Genomic DNA, 19,651 nt, shown 5'->3' on the forward strand with positions numbered 1-19,651 from the left:
CTGGTGGGTATGGCAGCCCACCCACAGGTCCAGCACGCAGGAGACTGAGGTAGAATACCCCAAAATGCTGGCCAGCCCAGGATCCCTGAAATAGTGATCTCCAGGCTCAGAGAGAGACCCTACCTCAATAAATAAGGTGGGGATCAACTGAGGAAGACTCCTGATGTTAACATGGGTCCTCCGTGGGCATGCACACACACGTGCATTTGCACCTGCACACATGCAAACATTCATACATGAGCACATACCAGACACATATGCTTAGGAAAAATTGTACTATTTATTTGGAAAGAGGGAACCAGGAAGGGGAAAGAAGGAAAGAGAAGATAATGTCAAGGTGAATGTGATCAGTATATATTGTATGGATATATGAAAAAGCCATAATGAAACATGTTGTTTTGTTCAATTAAAATGTACTATTTAAAAAGAAAAAACATATATGAACAGTTTGCTGTGACTAGCTAACTCTTAAATTACATGTCTTCTTCGAATAAACAATTTTTAAATATTATACTCCCAAGCTGTTTATTATTATAGATATAAATGAGTTATTATACAAATAAATATAAGATCTGAACTGTTTTCATATGCCACATAAGAATTTTCATTTATAATTGCAGATTAACTTTATGACTGCAGGCACATCATTGTCTAGCATTCCTAACTGTATCATTTCCTGTGTATATAACAGATTCTGAAAGGACTCAATCTCAAGATTAAACCTGGAGAGACGGTAGCTTTGGTTGGTCCCAGTGGCAGTGGCAAGAGTACAGTAGTCCAGCTTCTGCAGAGGCTGTATGACCCAGAAGAAGGCTGTGTGAGTGCAGGAAAAGCACACAGGAGGGGCTGGGGGATGGCCCAGGGTGTCAGGGCTTGCTGTGTAGCCAAGCGGGGCTGCACTCCCAGGTCCCACACAATACCAGGCCAGGCGTGCCTTACACATCTGCAATCCCATTGCCTGGGAAGTGGAGAGGAGAGGATCTGTGAGGCTTGCTGGCCAGCAAGTATGGGTAAATTGGTGAGCGCCAGGTTCCCTGAGAGACGCTATTTCAAAACCTAATGAGGAAACTGATCCAAGAAGACACATAACCACTGGTCCCTGTGCACACATGCACACACACCCAACCACTGGTCCCTGTGCACACATGCACACATACCCAACCACTGGTCCCTGTGCACACATGCACACACACACAACCACTGGTCCCTTTGCACACATACACACATACCCAACCACTGGCCTCTGTGCACACATGCATACATATCCAATCACTGGTCCCTGTGCACACATGCACACATACCCAACTGCTGGTCCCTGTGCACACATGCATACATACCCAACCACTGGCCTCTGTGCACACATGCATACATACCCAATCACTGGTCCCTGTGCACACATGCACACATACCCAACTGCTGGTCCCTGTGCACACATGCATACACACCCAACCACTGGTCCCTGTGCACACATGCACAAACACCCAACCACTGGTCCCTGTGCACACATGCACACATACCCTACCACTGTGCACACATGCACACATACCCTACCACTGGTCCCTTTGTACACATGCACACACACCCAACCACTAGTCCCTGTGCACACATGCACACACACCCAACCATGGTCCCTGTGTATACATGCACACATACCCAACTGCTGGTCCCTGTGCACACATGCACACACACCCAACCACTAGTCCCTGTGCACACATGCACACACACCCAACCATGGTCCCTGTGTATACATGCACACATACCCAAACACTGGTCCCTGTGCACACTTGCACACACACCCAAACACTGGTCCCTGTGCACACATGCACACATGCACACACACACAATCATTGGTCCCTGTGTACACATGCACACATACCCAACCACTGGTCCCTGTGCACACATGCAAACATATTCAACACTGATACCTGTGCACACATGCACACACACACAACCACTGGTCCCTTTGCACACATGTACACATATTCAACACTGATCCCTGTTTACACATGTGCACATACCCAACCTCTCATCTCTATGCATACATGGGCACATACCAAACACTGGTCTCTATACACACATGATATACACATATATGAACATGTACACACATACACAAAAATAAAGAAAACCATTTACACAGGATGGAATTTGGAAATCCTACCTATGACAAGGCAGGCAGCTCTGTGATAGTGGTACTGAAAAGAGCTGTGCTATGTTCCTTCCTGTGTGTCTTTTTACTCCACTGGTGTGAGGCCTACTATCTCAGGCACTGCTCTGCGCTCTGGGGATTCCTCAGTGAACAAGACAAAAGCCCCTGCCTTTGTGGAGTTTACATTCTTATATGTAGACTGACAATATAGTAAATTCAGACCAGGTTCAAGGTGAATAAACATTTGCAGGGTAAATTACCTGGTCATGGTGATGCACACCTAAAATGCCAGCACTGGGGAGGTTGAGATAAAGATCTCATGAGTTTAGGGCCAGCCTGGGCTACATAGTGAACCGATGTCAAAAGAAAAAACAAAACAAGAAAGCAAGGGCTAGAGTTGCACTTGAGCGCTGAATGCTTGCCTTGAGTGCAAAGCCTTGAGTTTGAACCCCAGCACCACAAACAACCACATCAAGAAAAGAAAGAAAAAAAGGAATTTCAAGATGTGTTAGAAGAATAATATCTGCAGAAAGTAGGCTCACCATTTTTAAATTGTGCTGCTGCGTGAGAGCACACGGGGCGCATGACAGAAGCTACAGACGTGTGTGGAGATCAGAAAAGAAGTTTGTGGAGTGCCTCTCTCCCTTCGCCGTCACATGGTTTCCAAGGATTGACGCAGACAGGCCACACAGCAAGTACCTTTCCCTGTAGAGCCATCCCTCTGGCCCATTCTTTTTCGTTTTCCATAATCTATACTGTTGAAATTAACTCTCCCCTGAGGCTGATGTTCACAGGAATTCACTTCTTTAATGCTTCCGCTTAACATTAGATATTGTCCTTAAATGGGAAATGTGATTAGAATGCCTTAGGCCAGCAGTCCATGCTAACCCTGACTATAGAAAGCAGTGTCCGTTCACATACAAATGTCAGGAGTCTGAGGAGTGGAGTCTCCGATGGCCACGTCCAGCTCTGTCCCTGGGATGTGCTTCAGTGATGGTGCTGATGAGACAGAGTTTATTAACTCTTAATTAATATGACAATTAGGAGGAACCTTTGTCCTTTGGATTGAATAAGGTATTGAGAAATAAAGAAGGCTAGAGCCTTAAAGCTATGATCAGTCTTAAATAACAAACTTGATGGTATCCGTCTACATGGTAACATTTATAACACCTACAGCATTTGTGTGCGTATATCTTATTGAAAACCTTATTAATACTTATGCTTTCATGGGACTTTAAGTTAATTGTTTCTTAAAGATTTGTTGATTCCAATCTATATTTTTACCAAAATATACCCAGTCTGGCTACTCTGTTTACTCTTCTGATTAAGAAGACAATTGAAAGCCAAGACCTTGCGCGACATTCTAGCCTGCTCGGTTATTTGGTTTGACAGATCACGGTGGATGAGATCGACATCCGAGCCCAAAACGTGAGACATTACAGAGAGCACATTGGCGTGGTCAGCCAAGAGCCAGTTTTGTTTGGGACCACTATCGGTAACAATATTAAGTTTGGGCGCGAAGGCGTGAATGAAGAGGAGATGGAGCAGGCAGCGAGGGAGGCGAACGCCTACGACTTCATAATGGCATTTCCTAAGGTGAGCATCCATCTCTCCATCGCAGCATCCATCTCAGCATCCATTCAGAGCAGCCTGGACAAAGAGATTTGAGAAATGGTGTCTGAAAACCTTGGTGTGTAGCTCCATCTAGTGGCTAATATGGGAATCCCTCACTCGCACATAATGTCAGGACTGGTGTGCGAGAATGCGGGGACAAGGCTACTAAGGTATAAGGCTACAACTTATAAGAAATGTAGAACTGAACCAATCTTATTTTTTTAAAAAAAAAAGAAAGAAAGAAGGAAAGAAAAGAAAAATGAAGCGTAGAATTGTAAAAGAATGTGATAAGTTTGAGTTTCTTAGCAGCAAGATGTGTATTAGTGAGCGTTAGGTCTAGTTATTAAACCATTTATCTACGTTTCAGAACCAACTGAAAATTGTGGGGTGCACAGAGTAAAATAAAAAAAAGCTTACACATGAAATTAAATTATATCTAAATTCGATCGTTCTGGAAGGTCACAACAACAAAAGCACTGATTTTTGAAGAACATACTTAAAAACTACACTGTGTACATTGACGCAAAATAACTCTTTAAAAATAATGTTTAGGCCAGGCGTGGTGATGCATGCCTTTAATCTCAGCACTAGGGAGGCAGAGGCAGGTGGATCGCTGTGAGCTCGATGCCAGCCTGGTCTACAAAGCAAGTCTAGGACATCGAAGGCTACACAGAGAAACCCTGTCTCGAAAACCCAAAAATAAATAAATAATGTTTAATGTTTATTATGCTGTGGTTTAACATAGAGAATAACACGGCATGTAGGCCAGCAAGACCACTAAGGCCGTAAAGGTTCCTTTCCCGTGTTTGGGAAGCGACACTTTTCCTTTGGTTGGCCTTTTTTTACTCCTGTCAATGAATTTCCTCATGGTGCGCGGCGGCTCCTACCTCCCACTTGGCATTTAGGAGCATGTCCATGTACTCCTCGACAAGTCAGGATTTACTCAAAAAACATTTACAGACAAAGATGACCCATGATGTAAACGTAATAGTAAATCACAACGCTGTAATTCAAAGAATAAAAGGGAAAAAGGTAAGTATGATGAATACCGAAGTTCACAGACATGTTAGCAAGGGGGGGGGGGTCATGAGAAGGGAGAGCAGAAAAGAGAGTTAGAGAAAGAGGGGGAGACAGAGAGAGGTAGGAGGCGCAAACGAAGGGAGGGGGCAGAGAACCAGTAATGAAGGCCGTTCTTGACCACCAATCCCCCAGTTACTGAGAACTGGACATAAGGGAAACTATGAACCCCCTTGTACCTGCGAATTTAACAGCTTAGAAGTGGGTCAACCCCTTCAAAGACACAAATTGCCAAACAAATTCAAGAAAAAGCCAATAATTAATGAGACTGAATTTTCATAAAAATCAATTAAATCTTTAAATAGAATCAAAAATTATTTTTTAAAATTTTTCTTAAAAGCTCTCATGATTGTCACCAAAAATTTAAATGTCTTAAGAATACATTTCATAAAGGATTAGCCAAAATAATGGAAGAAGCTGTAAATAAATTGTGCCTTATTTATTCATTTAAAGAGTCAATGTTTTTAAGGTCACACATTACTCCCAAGTTGACCTAGAGATCTGATTCTTGGCCAGTCAGAGAATTCCATGAGTCTTTTGAATATGTATAGAAAGAGTTGTGTGGACTCTAAAATATTTTTATATTTATAAAGTCAAATGTGAATAATAGACAAAACAGCTTGAAACGCAGACCAGCAATGCTGGCACACACTCACAACATCTGGTTTTCAAGACAACAGCCAATACAGTCGTATGGTATTGAATATAAGAGTTGTATAAGAATAGAAATAAAAGGCTAGATACACCGTACAAGAAAATTTACTGAATGTCTCTATCTAACCAGGGGGTCCATCCCAACTATTTTAAAAATGTTTCAATAAGATACAAAGAAAAACTAAACTAAGATTTTTAAAAAATAGAATCTCAGGTTTGTCAAAAGATGCACCAAATGAGTAACACATGTAAAAAACTGTACATTTTTATTACTCTTCAGAAAAGCCTTGAAATAAAGCTGCAATCAGGTGTGATTTTACACTTTCTACAATGGCCAAAATGGGAAGTACAAGCTGAAGTAACTTTGGTGCTAATCCAAGCACTTGGACCTCCCCACCAGTCCCTACCCCACCCCAGCACCCAGGAAGAGCAGTAGTTGAGAAAGCAGTTTGCCTGCCAGACTACTGCCTGTGGGATCAGGTCAGCTCACTGTCCCTAGGCACCATCTTTCAATGGGGAAGAAAATGCAATCACAAAATTATCTTTTCCATAAATATTCATGGTTACTTTATTCATAATAGTCAGAACCTGAGTTAACAAGTTGTTACCAGGTGAGATACAGAGTTACCAGTTAAATTTAGTTGTCAGATAAACAATGAATTTTTAATCTTTGATAGGTCAATCATTTTCTGAAATTCTAATTTAACTGACCTCTGTAGGGGTCCCCACTGACATTGTGGGGAACACATCGCTTAACAGTATAAGCCACTGACAGGTCGTGGGCAGGTTTCAAAAACACAATACAAGGCTCAGGGAACATCATGAAAGAGGTGGAAGGTATTTTAAGAGCCAGGGGTCAAGCGGTCTACTGGGAGAATATGCGGGTCTTTTGGAAAACAGAGCCATTGCTCTTAAGAACTTTCAGTTGCTGTGGGTTGCACTTGCCTGTACAAGATCAAGTCAGTCCGCATCCCAGCAAGGGAGGTGGGTCACAAGGTCCCATCCCGAGCTGAGGAGCTAATGGCAAACGATATTGAGGGAGAGGAGGTCAGACTACTTCAGGGATGTGGCCCGTGGTGAGGCCACATGCTGCAGTGGATACCCCTACACCATGAACACTGAGCTCAGTAAGGCATAGGGTGTGGAGACTGAGGCTGGGAACAGACCCCAGAGGAAGTCCAGGGGGAGCTGGGAGTGGGATGGAGTCAAGTCCTAGAGGGTAGACATAACCTAAATACATTGCTGATGTGTGTGAAAAACAAAATCCACAGCACCACTACATGGACTGAGGATGCGACTTAGTAGAGTTTGCCTCGCATTCCAGATGCTCTGGCTTCAGTTTCCAACACCATATAAACCCAGACAGACACTGTGGCCCGTGCTTGTAATCTATCCCAGCACCTGGGAGGTGGAGGCAGGAGGATGACACAAAAACAGTTCAAAGTCATTCTGGACTAGAAAGAAAATCTGAAGCTCTCCTGGCCTGCATGAGACACTGTCAAACAAACAAACAAACAAACAAACAAAAAATGAAGTAAGCTTGCACTATCAAAACCAAATGTGACTATTTTGAACCAAGGTCAGGTTTGCACTGAAAAGTACCCTGAGAAGATTTTGTAAATCACAATAGTACTAATTTATTTAATAAAAAAAAACAACACGGCTATGTCCATAAAATGGGTTCATTTATTGTGGATAAATTATTCTGCGATAAGACTGATTTTTGCTTTTAGAAGTCTTTCATCCTTTTTAAGAATGGTTATATGGTGAGGGATGGGGAAACAGCAGGAAGATATGAGTGAGGAGATAACAATTGGGCTGTAATCTGAATAAATTGTAAAAAAAACATTTTTTAAAGAAAAAGAGAAGTGTTGTCTCAAAAAAAGAAAAGAACAGAAATTAAAGGCTTCGAAATGAATATTTAAACTTCTGTCCTTGATGAGGTGTGAAATGTGAGCCATAACCCAATGGAATATGTGACTAATACAGGTCACATGTACTCGAAGTTACTCCACTAGGACACAGTAATGTCTGATTTGTTTAAAAGTGTATTGAGCAAGAAATAAATAAACTAAAAGGCCTTAAATTTTTCCCAAGACTGAAAACTGTTTTACAAAAAAAATAATAAGGCTTTAAAAAAAGAAGTTGTGGTAAGTTTGGTTCAGTTTGTTTGAGTTTCGTATGCTTTGGTTTTTGTTTTTAGTTTTGTTTTTGTTTTTTGAGACAGAATCTCTCTACAGCGCCCTACCTGTCCTTGAACTCACTGTGTAGACCAGACTGGCTTGAAGTCATGGAGACCCACGTGCCTCGCCCTCCTGAGTGCTGGGATTAGAGCTACACACTCCCATGCCTGGTCTTTTGGCTTTTGTTTTGAGGCAGAGTCTCCTGTAGGCCAGGTTGGCTTTGAATTTAATGTGCGGTTGGAAGTGGCCTTGAACTCCTGGTCATCCTCCTGCCTGTGACTGCTCCACACTAGGCTACAGCTGGCCTTCCCCACACCCTGCTAAGTACCGTTCATTCTTGCTTTACCATTTTTCAGTTTCCAAAAGGAATAGTTCAGACAGCTATCAGATTGCCAGCAAACACTAGTACAATGTATGTGTCATAGTTTTTTTTTTTTTTTTAAGCATTCTGAGGTCATCTAAAAGAGATTTGAAAATTGACTCCAGTTAAGAACTTTTCTAAGAATCCTTGTTTCTGTTTATCTGGTTTGGTCCTACGTTATCCTCCTTATTCTCTTTGCCTGGGCTTTCTCCTCGGAGATGTTTGTTTTTACAGCGATCAAATCAAAGATTCTGAATGACCACGCTAAAGCAGGCAGTAAGCTGGTATCAAAGCACGAATGTGCCTGCCATTTCCTCTTGTAATCATTTAATCGCCTTCTTATTTCTGTGTTTTATTTTTTTCCCTCTCTGTATCTCACTAGAAATTTAATACGCTGGTAGGGGAAAAAGGAGCTCAAATGAGCGGGGGCCAGAAACAGAGAATCGCCATTGCTCGAGCGCTCGTTCGAAATCCCAAGATTCTGATCTTAGACGAAGCTACTTCCGCCCTCGATGCAGAGAGTGAGTCAGCCGTTCAAGCTGCGCTGGAGAAGGTGAGCGGGCAGAGTCGTTCCGGAGTCCCACACACACTGGGGTTTTTAAACACAGGGAAGTACAGATCTGGCGTTCTTTGGACACCAGATAGTTTTCAGAGTTCCTCTGGTGCGGATCCAGAGCGTGCCTTAGAGAAATAAGTGCTATAGTTGGCACACACACACACACACACACACACACACACACACACACAAATGCACACACACACAAATGCGCATACACACAAAATGCACACGTACACAAACTCACATGCACACACACAGACACACACAAATGCACATGCACACAAAGCACATGCACAAACACACACACAGAGACACACACACAAAGGCACATGCACACAAATACACATGCACACACACACAAATGCACACGCACACAAATTCACATGCACACACACAGACACACACAAATGCACATGCACACAAAGCACATGCGCACACACACACACAGAGAGACACACACACAAAGGCACATGCACATACACACATACAAATGCACACACACACACACACACACACACACACACACACACCATGAATCCGTGCACCCTTCCATTCCAGCAAGTCTTGTTTCCCTGTAGGAGCAGCACCCTATCAGAGAAACAGCAGTGGCCATTTTGCGTCTTCCATTCACACTAATGGGATTCCTCTCTCTAACCATTTTTTTTCCTTTAATGCCTCCCAAGGGTGTTCACATTGACACAATTTCACTTCAAGCACCGACTTCCAATTATCTTTGCCACCGCCATGCATGTGAGAGACGTTAGAAGGACCGTGACGTCACTCACTGACCTAGCCTCACTTCTGAATGGCACATTTCATTTTTCGTTACTAAGCCAAATCATTGCGTTGTTTCTTTCCTAGCTGGGTTGGTTGACATACAATATGCATGCACATATATGTACATGAGTATGTAGATACAATCACATACATGTATACATATATATGCGTGTATGTATGTGGGCTATCTATATATGTGTATATATATTCCTACATATGTGTGAATATGGGGCCAGTGAGATGGCTCAGTTATTAAAGGCAGAACTGCCAAGACTTACAGTCTGAGTTTGATCCTAGGAAAGTTGTCCTCTGACCTTCATATGCACATTATGGTGTGAGCAGGCACACACACACCAATACATGTGTGTGTGTGTGTGTGTGTGTGTGTGTGTGTGTGTGTGTGCATCTGAATATATATGCACATGCAGGACATACACAGCAACTTTAGTAGATATTCTAATTAAAGCTAATTTTTTAAAAAAGATCTGCTTAATGCAAAAGGCCAGCTTCATTACAGTGTCTCATGCCCAGTTTTAATTTCTTATGTAAATGTAAAAATCAGACCCTAGGAAGAGCACTCTGTAGTCACCTGAGACGCGCGTGTTAATCGCTACTGCTCTTTAGTGCTCCAGATTCCAGCTTAAGATACAGCTGCGCGACCTCCATCTTCCTGCTGTCCTAAGAAAGTTCTAGATTTCCCCTTTTTTTTTCCGCTTAAGAGTACCCTTATGATGTCAGCAGAGATTGGGGTCAGCAGGAAGCCCCTGGAATTTCCGGGTTTCTGTGTCTTGGAACAAAGGGTTGGACAGGAACATGTGGAAAGTGGTAGAACCAGAGATAGTTTATTAAGAAGAAGAAGAAGAAGAAGAAGAAGAAGAAGAAGAAGAAGAAGAAGAAGAAGAAGAAAATCTCAGGGAGAGCAAGGCCAGAGCTGAGAGTAGAGTTAGCACAATGGCCCCACACCAGAAGGCATAGCATGGGCTTGTTTGCTCATTTGCATATCCCAGATTTTTCACAGGTGCTGTCTTTTACATTTCAGCCTTGGTAGAGGCTTCATCTCTGCCAAGTGGTTTTTTCCATATAATCCACAGGCCTGTTGGAGGCTTTTCAGGTCACACTCTGCCTTACTTTCCTGGATGGTAATAAATTAAATGTGTCACAATAGTCATTTCTTCAAGAAATAATAAGATGCTATAAAACATTAGCAAAAGACCTTTTCTCACACCAAGTAAATACTTTCAATTTCTCATCACAGCTGTAGAGGTTACCGTTGAAACAGAGAACATACCTTTCTAATTACTTTAATGCTTCAAGCAAAAGTACAGTACATTTACATTAGGTAAAATTGTGAAAATAAGAAAAATATAACTTGAGCTGGGCTTGGTTGTGCACATCTATAATCCCAGAACTCAGGGAGGCAGAGGCAGATAGGTGTATATCTGTGAGTTTGAGGTCAGCCTGGTCTACAAAGTGAGTCCAAAATAACTAAGAAGACAGTCAAGGCTATACAGAGAAATCCTGTCTCAAAAGAAGAAAGAAGGAAAGAAACAAACAAGGAATGAGTGAACTGTTAGGCCCAGTAATTAAATGCATGCTCTATTAATATTTGATCTTTTTAATATTTGGTCTTTTTTCCTACAGATAGCTTTAAAATATAGTCCTGGCAATATGTGTCGGCTTTTCCTGCATTTTCCATGTAGCATTATATCATGATTTCATTCATTTTGATTATGAATAGCTAATGTTTTGAAGTGTTTCCTTCTCTCATAGATTGGAAATGCAAGGCTTTGACAGAAACCCTCATTCATTTCAGTAAGCATATGCATTACAATAGAGAGATCTTTATACAGAGCAGAGAAAATGACATCAGAGCCCAGCTCCGCACCTTCCAGAGGCCTGAAACAAGTTTCCAGGTGTTCTGGGTTCCAGTTCCCTTCTCTGAAACAGATAAGAAGAGAGTTAGAAATAAGAAAATTAAATATCTGTGATGCTGTAGCATCATGAACAATGACACTGACGGTCACTTGTAGTGTGCCTGCTGCCTTTACTGGGCTGTGAAATGAGTTGCTTCCAGATTGGCAAGTATGGAGGAAAGCAAAGCTGGAAAGTTCAAGCTACTAGATCACAAACCATCTGAGCTTTTCTCCTGGTTAGCACAGTGTGTCACTGTTGTAGTGACAGGTGCCCCGGCCAACAGAATAATGCACAATCGAAAAACAGACTGGAGTAATCTCACCTTACTTACGATAGGGCCACTAGGGCAGTCATTTAAACAAAATTAAAGGCTGACAAAGACATCGTGCACAAAAAGTCAATTACAGACGAATTGAACGTTTAAACATGAAAGGCACAATAGTAAAACATGGAAGATAAAATAGAAAACCATCTGTGACTGGAGGATGAGGAGCGGGTGAGATTTCTGTAACAGGACTCAAAAGACGTAATTAGAAAAGAGATGAGCCACTAAGTTGGACATCATTAAATTTTAAAGTTTCTGTTCATTGGAAGACAGCATTTAGAGAGCGAGAAGACAACCACACACCTGGAAGAACAGCTTCTCATGACGTCTTCATAACAAGGCTCTGTAAACAGCTCCTGATAATTAGCAAGAAAAAGATGCTCCCAAAGGAAAGTGGGCAAGAGATTTGGGCCATCGACAAAACAGAATTTCATGTTTTCACGAGCCAGTTGAAAAGTTGTGTAGAGGAATTTTAATTCAGAACATGGCTGCTATGGCAAGATATCACATCCAAAGACCTTCTAGGTCTGTGTGATCCGGCTGAAATGTAAACACAGCTTTAATCCAGGAGACAGAGGCAAGCAGATCTCTGAGTTCAAGGCCAGCCTAGTATAGAGCAAGTTTGAGGTAAAGAAAAGCTTAGGTCTAGGTGTGGTGGTACAAGCCTTTAATCCCAAATAATGAAGGTAAAGTTAGTTTGTAGAAGGAAGCACCCATATTTGAAAGTGATGTCTAATTAAATGGCAGAAACAGTGATGAATCAAAGAAAGTTTTGACAGAATAAGATATACCCAGCTCTCACAAGAAGAGAGGGGAAAGGGAAGCTACTTAGGGGCAATGCAGAAAGAGAGAGAGGGACAGAGGGACAGAGGGAGAGAGGAAGGAAAAGAGGGAGGGAGAGAGGGAGAGAGGGGCAGAGAGGCAGAGAGGCAGTTTTACCAGACAGTAAGTCTAGGCCTAGGTTAGATTGTACAGAGCCAAGAAGCCTCCAGGACTAGGCCTAGGGTGGCAGACAGAGGCAGTAAATCTCTGAAAAAAAACAACTAAAGCTAATCAACGTTCTTTTTACAAAATTTTTTCAACCTCATTAGCCATTAGAAAAATATGAATGAAAGTTACAATATAATACAAAAAAGGAATCTACCCATTGTAGGTGTAAATACAGAATGCTGCCCAGGACTCCCCTGCTATTTGGGGCTCTGTAGACTTGGACACTCTATGTCTAAGCAGTCCGTTTTGAGGTCTACAAATGATAGATCTCTATAAATATGTTGTCTAAATAAATACATAAAGAATCTATATATTATAGAAAATAAACTAACTAAAGATGACTCAAACCCAGTTCATAATAGAATGTATAAATGAGATCCATACAAAACTGCGTAGGTATAGGAAACAAAATGGTTAGTCTCAAAACCATAAATACTCAGAAAAACAAAAGTACAGACTGCAGATGCCATTTACATAAACACACGGGGGAGGGAGGAGGAGGAGAGGGAGGAAGAGGATAAGGAGGAGGAGGAGAGAGAGACAGAGAGAGGGGGGGCCGTTACTGGGAATAAGATGGTGGTCTCTTTGGTGGGTGAACAGTGGTAGGCACAGCAAAGAGCAAGTCACAGGTGATGGCTTCTAGATGCTGGTAGCAACCTGCCCATGTGACCTGAATAAATTCAGTCTGAAATGTATCGGTTAATGCCCCTAAGTGTACCCTCTATGTACTTATGATTGTTTTAAAACAGTTGTAAACATATTTTACCTTGAGTCTTCATACAACTTGTCAAAGAACATGCTCCTTTGAGAGATGACAATAAGTTTAAATCTTAGATTTCTCTTGCTCTTATGGTTAGATGGCTCATAAATTCTTTTTAGGATTCTTTTAGTGCTAAGATACTATATGATTTTTATATATATTAAAAAAACACTACTTGGAACAAGTTACTTTTTTATATTCTAATTTCTACTGGTCTTTCTAATCTGCTAAGTATTCTACTTTTCTATATCCCAGGATAATATTCTCTTAAAAAATAATGCTGCAAATGTAAGTTGTCCTGACTGTTGCAGAATTTCTTTCTGACTTTGTTCTCTTTACTTCCCTTGTCTTCTGTTCGGTAGGCAAGCAAAGGTCGCACTACAATTGTGGTCGCGCACCGGCTCTCCACTATCCGCGGGGCAGACCTGATTGTGACGATGAAGGATGGCCTGGTGGCAGAGGAAGGGACCCACGCTGAGCTCATGGCAAAGCAAGGGCTGTATTACTCACTCGCCGTGGCACAGGTAGTGTGTGTGTGCGGCGCGTTCCATCTGCGTGTGGTGTCTTTGTAAAATAGGAGACGGGACAGGTCGGGGCAGGGTTACATTCCCCAAGGAGGAGCTGTGAAGGCTACCAGGAGGGGAAAGCTGAGAAGAAAACCAGAGGCGAGACAGCAATGCAGAGAGTGAAAAGACGACGACGACGACAGCAGCCGCTTGGTTGTGTGGCTGAATGGGAGAGATCAGACTTTTCGCGCAGAAAGATGGGTGCTGGGAGAGTCACTGGACACAGTGAGGGGACAGTATTAGAAGTTCTCGGGAGCCAGACAGAAGGGGGGCCAGGGGTTTGAAGTGTGGGGTGCACACCAGACACCGTGTATGGCTCACAGTGGAACTAATTATCTATGGAACGAACACACATACATATAAACTCTGCTCCATATATGCACAGCCTCGTAGCTCCTATTAGGCAGTCACAGGGGCGGGACGAAGTGGCCAGTTTCCAACTCTTTCCTTGAGGCACATCAGCAGAAGAAATGGGATCTAAGACCCTGGCATCGCCTTCTATCTACTCCTGCTCTCTTCTCTCTCTGTTTTTAAATATATTTTATTAGTTTATTCATATTACATCTTAATTGTTATCCCATCCCTTGTATCCTCCCATTCCTCCCTCCCTCCCATCTACCCCTTACTCCCCTCCCCTACGACTGTGACTGAGGGGACCTCCTAGAAGACAGACTTAGCACTAATGGCTCTTGTATGGGTAAAAAAAACAAAAAACAAAAAAAACCAAAACTTTTCTTTTTCTGTTTATTTTACTCTCTCAACTGTCTTCGATGTCCAGATCACTACTTTAGGAATTAGGGAATCGAGTCTCCTGTGAGTCTCCTTCTCCTTGTCAAGTTTACAGCAACACTGTAAACCCTAAACCCTGGCTCCGTCCAGGACACTAAGTGTTGTGTAGCATAGCCTAAAGGTAATGAAAGCAAAGCAGTAGTTTGCAAGGCCTGTAATCCCAGCCCTCAGGAGGCAAAAGCACACGGATCCAACCTGGGACACATAGTGAGACCCTGACGGCTTTTGTTCTTGTTTTGTTTTGTTTTTTAAAGGGGGGAGGGTGCTGGGAAGATGTGTCAGTCGTGAACATGCATGGGGTGCAATCTTGAACACTGAAGTTCAGATCCCCGACCCAAAGGAAGAGCCAGCCACTGGGCCCCCCTTGAAACTCCAGCTGTAAGACAGCACAGACAGCAAGGTCTCTGGAGCTCATTGGCCAACCAGTCCAGCCAAACCCGTGAGCCCAGACTCACACACATGAACACCACATCCAAGTGAACACACATACACACACATGTGCACATACATGTACCTTTATATAGCCCATGCACACACACAAAATAAAACAAAGTACAACCCACTCGATCGACTACTTGATTTTGATTTTATTCCATGTTTGTCTATATCCTGTGTTTCCTTTAAAAATGAGTGGGATGTTGCTTGACAAGCGAACTTGCATGAAGTCTCACTCCTTACAGCCAGTGGTTGTCACCCTTCCTAACGCTGAGACCCTTTAGTACGGTCCTCGTGTTGTGGTGACCCCCCCAACCATAAAATTATTTCATTGCTACTTCATGACTGAAATTGTGCTACTGCTATGGATTGTAATGTGAATATCTGATTACAGGGTTCCTGATATGAAGCCCCCCAAAAGGGTTGCAACCCACAGCGTGAGAGCCTTAGAAGACTCAGTTTATGAAGTTACTAAAGTCAGTATTTCCAAACCAATATAATTAGTAAGAAAAGGAGATAGCTGAGCTAGAATTCATCACTTTTGGGGTGTTGTTGGTGTTGTTGTTGTTATTATTGTTGTTGTTGTCATTGTCGTTTTGGATTTAGTTTTGGTTTGGTTTGATTGTTTTTGTGGTTTTTGTTTTGTTTTATTTGTTTTTTGAGACAGGGTTTCTCTGTAGCCCTGGCTGTGCTAGAACTCACTCTGTAGGCCAGGGCAGCATTGAACTCACAGATCTGACTGCCTCTGCCTCCCAAGTCCTGGTATTAAAGGCTACCACTGCCACTACCACCACCCAGCCACTTTTTTTGAGGTTTTTGAGAACCATTACACTTAGCCTTTCTTTGGACTAACACAGCTTTAGTTTTTCATGATAATTAAACTGAAAGTCCGTTGCTAGGCCTTGAGTTAAAGCATTTTCACAATGTAGAAAAATCAGAAATAATACATTTGTGTTATGATTATGTAAGATATTTTAACTCCTTATTTGAAGTGGATTGGTGTTCTCAGGTAACCAAACCGTGTCACTTCCGACAGAGCACGTTGTCATCTTAATGCTCAGCGAACCCGCAGGAACAAGTGATTCTTTTTTCAAATTCTGGGCACACTCACTTGCCACCACTGCCTGTAGTGTCAAAATTAGTCATTCTGAGAATCCATGACAATTACAATGGCAAAGTTAACACTGCTCAGAAAATCTAAGAACAGGTGGCTGCGGGGCAGGGAGAGAGGAGCCATTGCCTTGCAAGTATGAGGGCCAGATTCTGACTCCCACCCCTGTGCGGCAGATCTCCGGAACTCCAGGTCCCCTGCGGTGTGGGGGACACAGAATCCCCAGGACACACTGCCATGTAGGTGCTCTCTGAGTTCAGCTGAGAGACCCTGCCTCAGTGAATGATCAAGGAAGACTCTCAGTGTCAACCTTGGGCCTCCACATTTACAAGCCCACAAGTACACACACACACACACACACACACACACACGACATACTCACCACATATACACACACTACATACACACACACACGACATACTCACCACATATACACACACTACATATACACACACCACATGCACACCACATACACACCATGCCTACATGCACCACATACACACCATGCATACACACACTCTGCATATACACACTACATATACCCACCATACATAGACACACTATACACACACACCTATACACATATACACACATACCCACACTACATACACACACACCCCACACACACTGCATACACACACACCCCACACACACACCATATACACACCATATACACACATCACATACACACCATACATATACACACATATACACACATACACACACACATCCCATACACACTGCCTACACACACACACCACACACACACACTCACACACGACATGGAAAAAAGAAAGACTTGAGAAGCAGCACAGCACAGTAGCTGACGAATGAGCTGCTGTCACTGCCAGCTGACTCTGTGAGGTCACCCTTTTAGGGCCTGAGAGAAGAGTCTTAAATTGTCTGTTTCTATTTTCTAATCCCTAGCATGGTGGGGGGGTACAGTAATCAATTAATTATTATAAGTACTAAATGAGCAATTCTTTTAAGTGCTTGGAATTATTTTTGCATTAGTGAGTATGAAATAAAATCAAGTACAGAGGAGCTAGGAAGATGGCTTAGTGGGCAAGAGCACTACCTGCTCCTGCAAAGGACCCAGGTTCAAGCCCCGGGACTCACATGACAGCTATTAACTATCCATAACTCCAGTTCCACCAGGCAGTGGTGGCACACGCCTTTAGTTACAGCCACTTGGACATCAGAGGCAGGCGGATCTGTGGGTTCGAGACCAGCCCGGACTACAGAGTGAGTTCTGGGGCAGCCTGGGCTACACAGAGAGACCTTGTCTCAAAAAAACAAAAACAAACTCCTCTCCAGTTCCATGGAGTCTGAGTCTCTCTTCGGACCTCCACAGCACCAGGCACACACGCATTCAAGCAAAAAAAAAAAAAAGTCAATTTAAAAACATGAATCAAATGCAGATGATTTTTAGGATAGTTGTACTTTGATAATCTTGTACATGTACACAGTGTGTCTTGATCTCCTATCTACCCCCAATTTCTCCAGCCTCTTCCCAGCATCCCCATCCCGCCTTCATGTATTGTCCTTTTTCTTTTTTCTTTTTTTCCTTTCTTTCTTTCTGTTTCTGTAATGCACTGAGTCTAATCAGTGCTGCCTGCTGGGATCCTGACGGACATTATGGGCTTGGTCTTGTGCAGGTAGTCACGGATGGTGAGTTAGTGAGTGCAATGGCCATGTCATGCCCAGAAGACAGTATTTCACAACACTCTTCCCTATCTATTTTAAATTTCCCACAGTGTAACTCCTGAAGAAAAAAAAATATCCAAATAAAATATCTTTTCCATGGTAGAAGAATAACAGAAAAGAAGGTGATAGGGTAAGGGTGTGTGATTACAGATGATAACAGCAAACGGCCAGATTAGCATTCATTGTGCGTTTGTGTTGTGGCTCGTTAACTGTGATTGTGTGTGATTCATTAACTTACTGAAGGATCCGAGCATCCCTGGAATGTGGTCCGCGTGTACCTGCCCCTTGTCTACCTGACCCTGTATCCACCCCCCACCCTTCCCTCAGCTACTGTCCTATCTGGGTGCCCAATCCTCCTGTGCCAACTCTCTGCATTAGAAGGGGCGTCTAGTGAAATCACAAGTGTCCACTCCCACTCGTGGACCAGTGGGTGGCGTATACTGTCTCACTAAAATCATCCTAATTTTTCTAAATTACAAATGGAAGGAAGGAAGGAAGGAACAAAAAACTAGGTACAGTGCAATCTAGCTTAGAATTTAACACCAATCTATCTATATTTTAGCACTTTACCATGGTCCATTTGATTCTCTGTATTTTTATTCTCATAGAGCCCTAACACACATCTATTTTTGCTTTGAAATCTCAGCCTGGATTGGGCTGTGGCTGCTGGCAAGGAAAGTATTACTGTCACCTAAGTTCTCTCTCAGGTCCTGGACACACATACATAGCTTTAAAGTGACACAATAAAATACCTTTGTATTCTTTCCCTTTGAGTAAGTGTGTGTGTGTGTGTGTGTGTGTGTGTGTGTGTGTGTGTGTGTGTGTGTGCATGTGTGTGTGTGCATGTGTGTGTATGCATGTGTGTGTATATACACTTGTATATATGCGTGTGTGTGTGTGTGTGTGTGTGTGTGTGTGTGTGTGTGTGTGTAAGCACCGTCCATCTTGTTTGCTTGTTTTAAGGAAAAATCTGTAGCTGACCTAGAACTCACCAAGTACGCTAAACTGTCTAGCCAGCAAGGCAAAAGGATCAACCTGCCTCAATCTGTGCAATCACACCATCTCCCTCACCTGCCCCCCACCCCATCTCCAGCCCTTGCAGCAGCCCCCCTACCTCTCCTCCCCGGAACTAGGTGAATTCCACCCATGCCCAGCTTTGTAAAGGTTGAGTTCTGGGAACCAAATCCCAGGCCTTGTGCTTGCTGGGCACTTTACCGGCTGAGCTACCCTCTTAGCCCTGCGTTTGTATTTTAAAGACATCACTGTGACAGCATGTACGTTTTTCATTTAAGGATATTAAAAAGGCTGATGAGCAAATGGAGTCAAGGACACACCCCAGTGAAGAAGATACCAGCTGTGATTCTCCGCCTGATGTGAACAGCACCAAGGCCCCTTGCACTGACGAGTTTCAGGTAGCCGGTCACCGTCAAGAGGTAACCAACATGTTTTCCAATGTCCAATTAATCCTTATAAAACTTAGAATTGGTTTAAATAAAATACTATGGTGCCACTAAGCTCACAAAGTATTCCCTGTGACACTAAGGGGGCCATCTAATGGACTGCGTTTATATCAAAAAGTCCTTGTTGGGGAGGAAAAGTAATCTCGTGAAAACATGCTGTTCCTTCCTACAAGGCAAACCACGGGTTAAAACAGCAGCTTGAAGTCTGGGACACACCACC

At 42.9% G+C, this 19,651-nt stretch overlaps 1 protein-coding gene across 1 annotated transcript in view; it reads left to right on the plus strand.

Annotated features, from left to right (window-relative positions):
- Nucleotides 1-19,651, plus strand: part of ABCB5 (ATP binding cassette subfamily B member 5) — a 93,626-nt gene that overhangs the window by 32,498 nt on the left and 41,477 nt on the right. Inside the window, exons 11-15 of the mRNA XM_084792258.1 lie at nucleotides 692-817; nucleotides 3,542-3,745; nucleotides 8,421-8,591; nucleotides 13,726-13,887; nucleotides 19,264-19,404. Coding sequence (XP_084648384.1) covers nucleotides 692-817; nucleotides 3,542-3,745; nucleotides 8,421-8,591; nucleotides 13,726-13,887; nucleotides 19,264-19,404 — 804 coding nt within the window. The remainder of the gene's footprint in view (nucleotides 1-691; nucleotides 818-3,541; nucleotides 3,746-8,420; nucleotides 8,592-13,725; nucleotides 13,888-19,263; nucleotides 19,405-19,651) is intronic.

Source organism: Acomys minous, assembly GCF_964271855.1.
Source record: "Acomys minous genome assembly, chromosome: 8".
Taxonomy (NCBI): Eukaryota; Metazoa; Chordata; class Mammalia; order Rodentia; family Muridae; genus Acomys; species Acomys minous.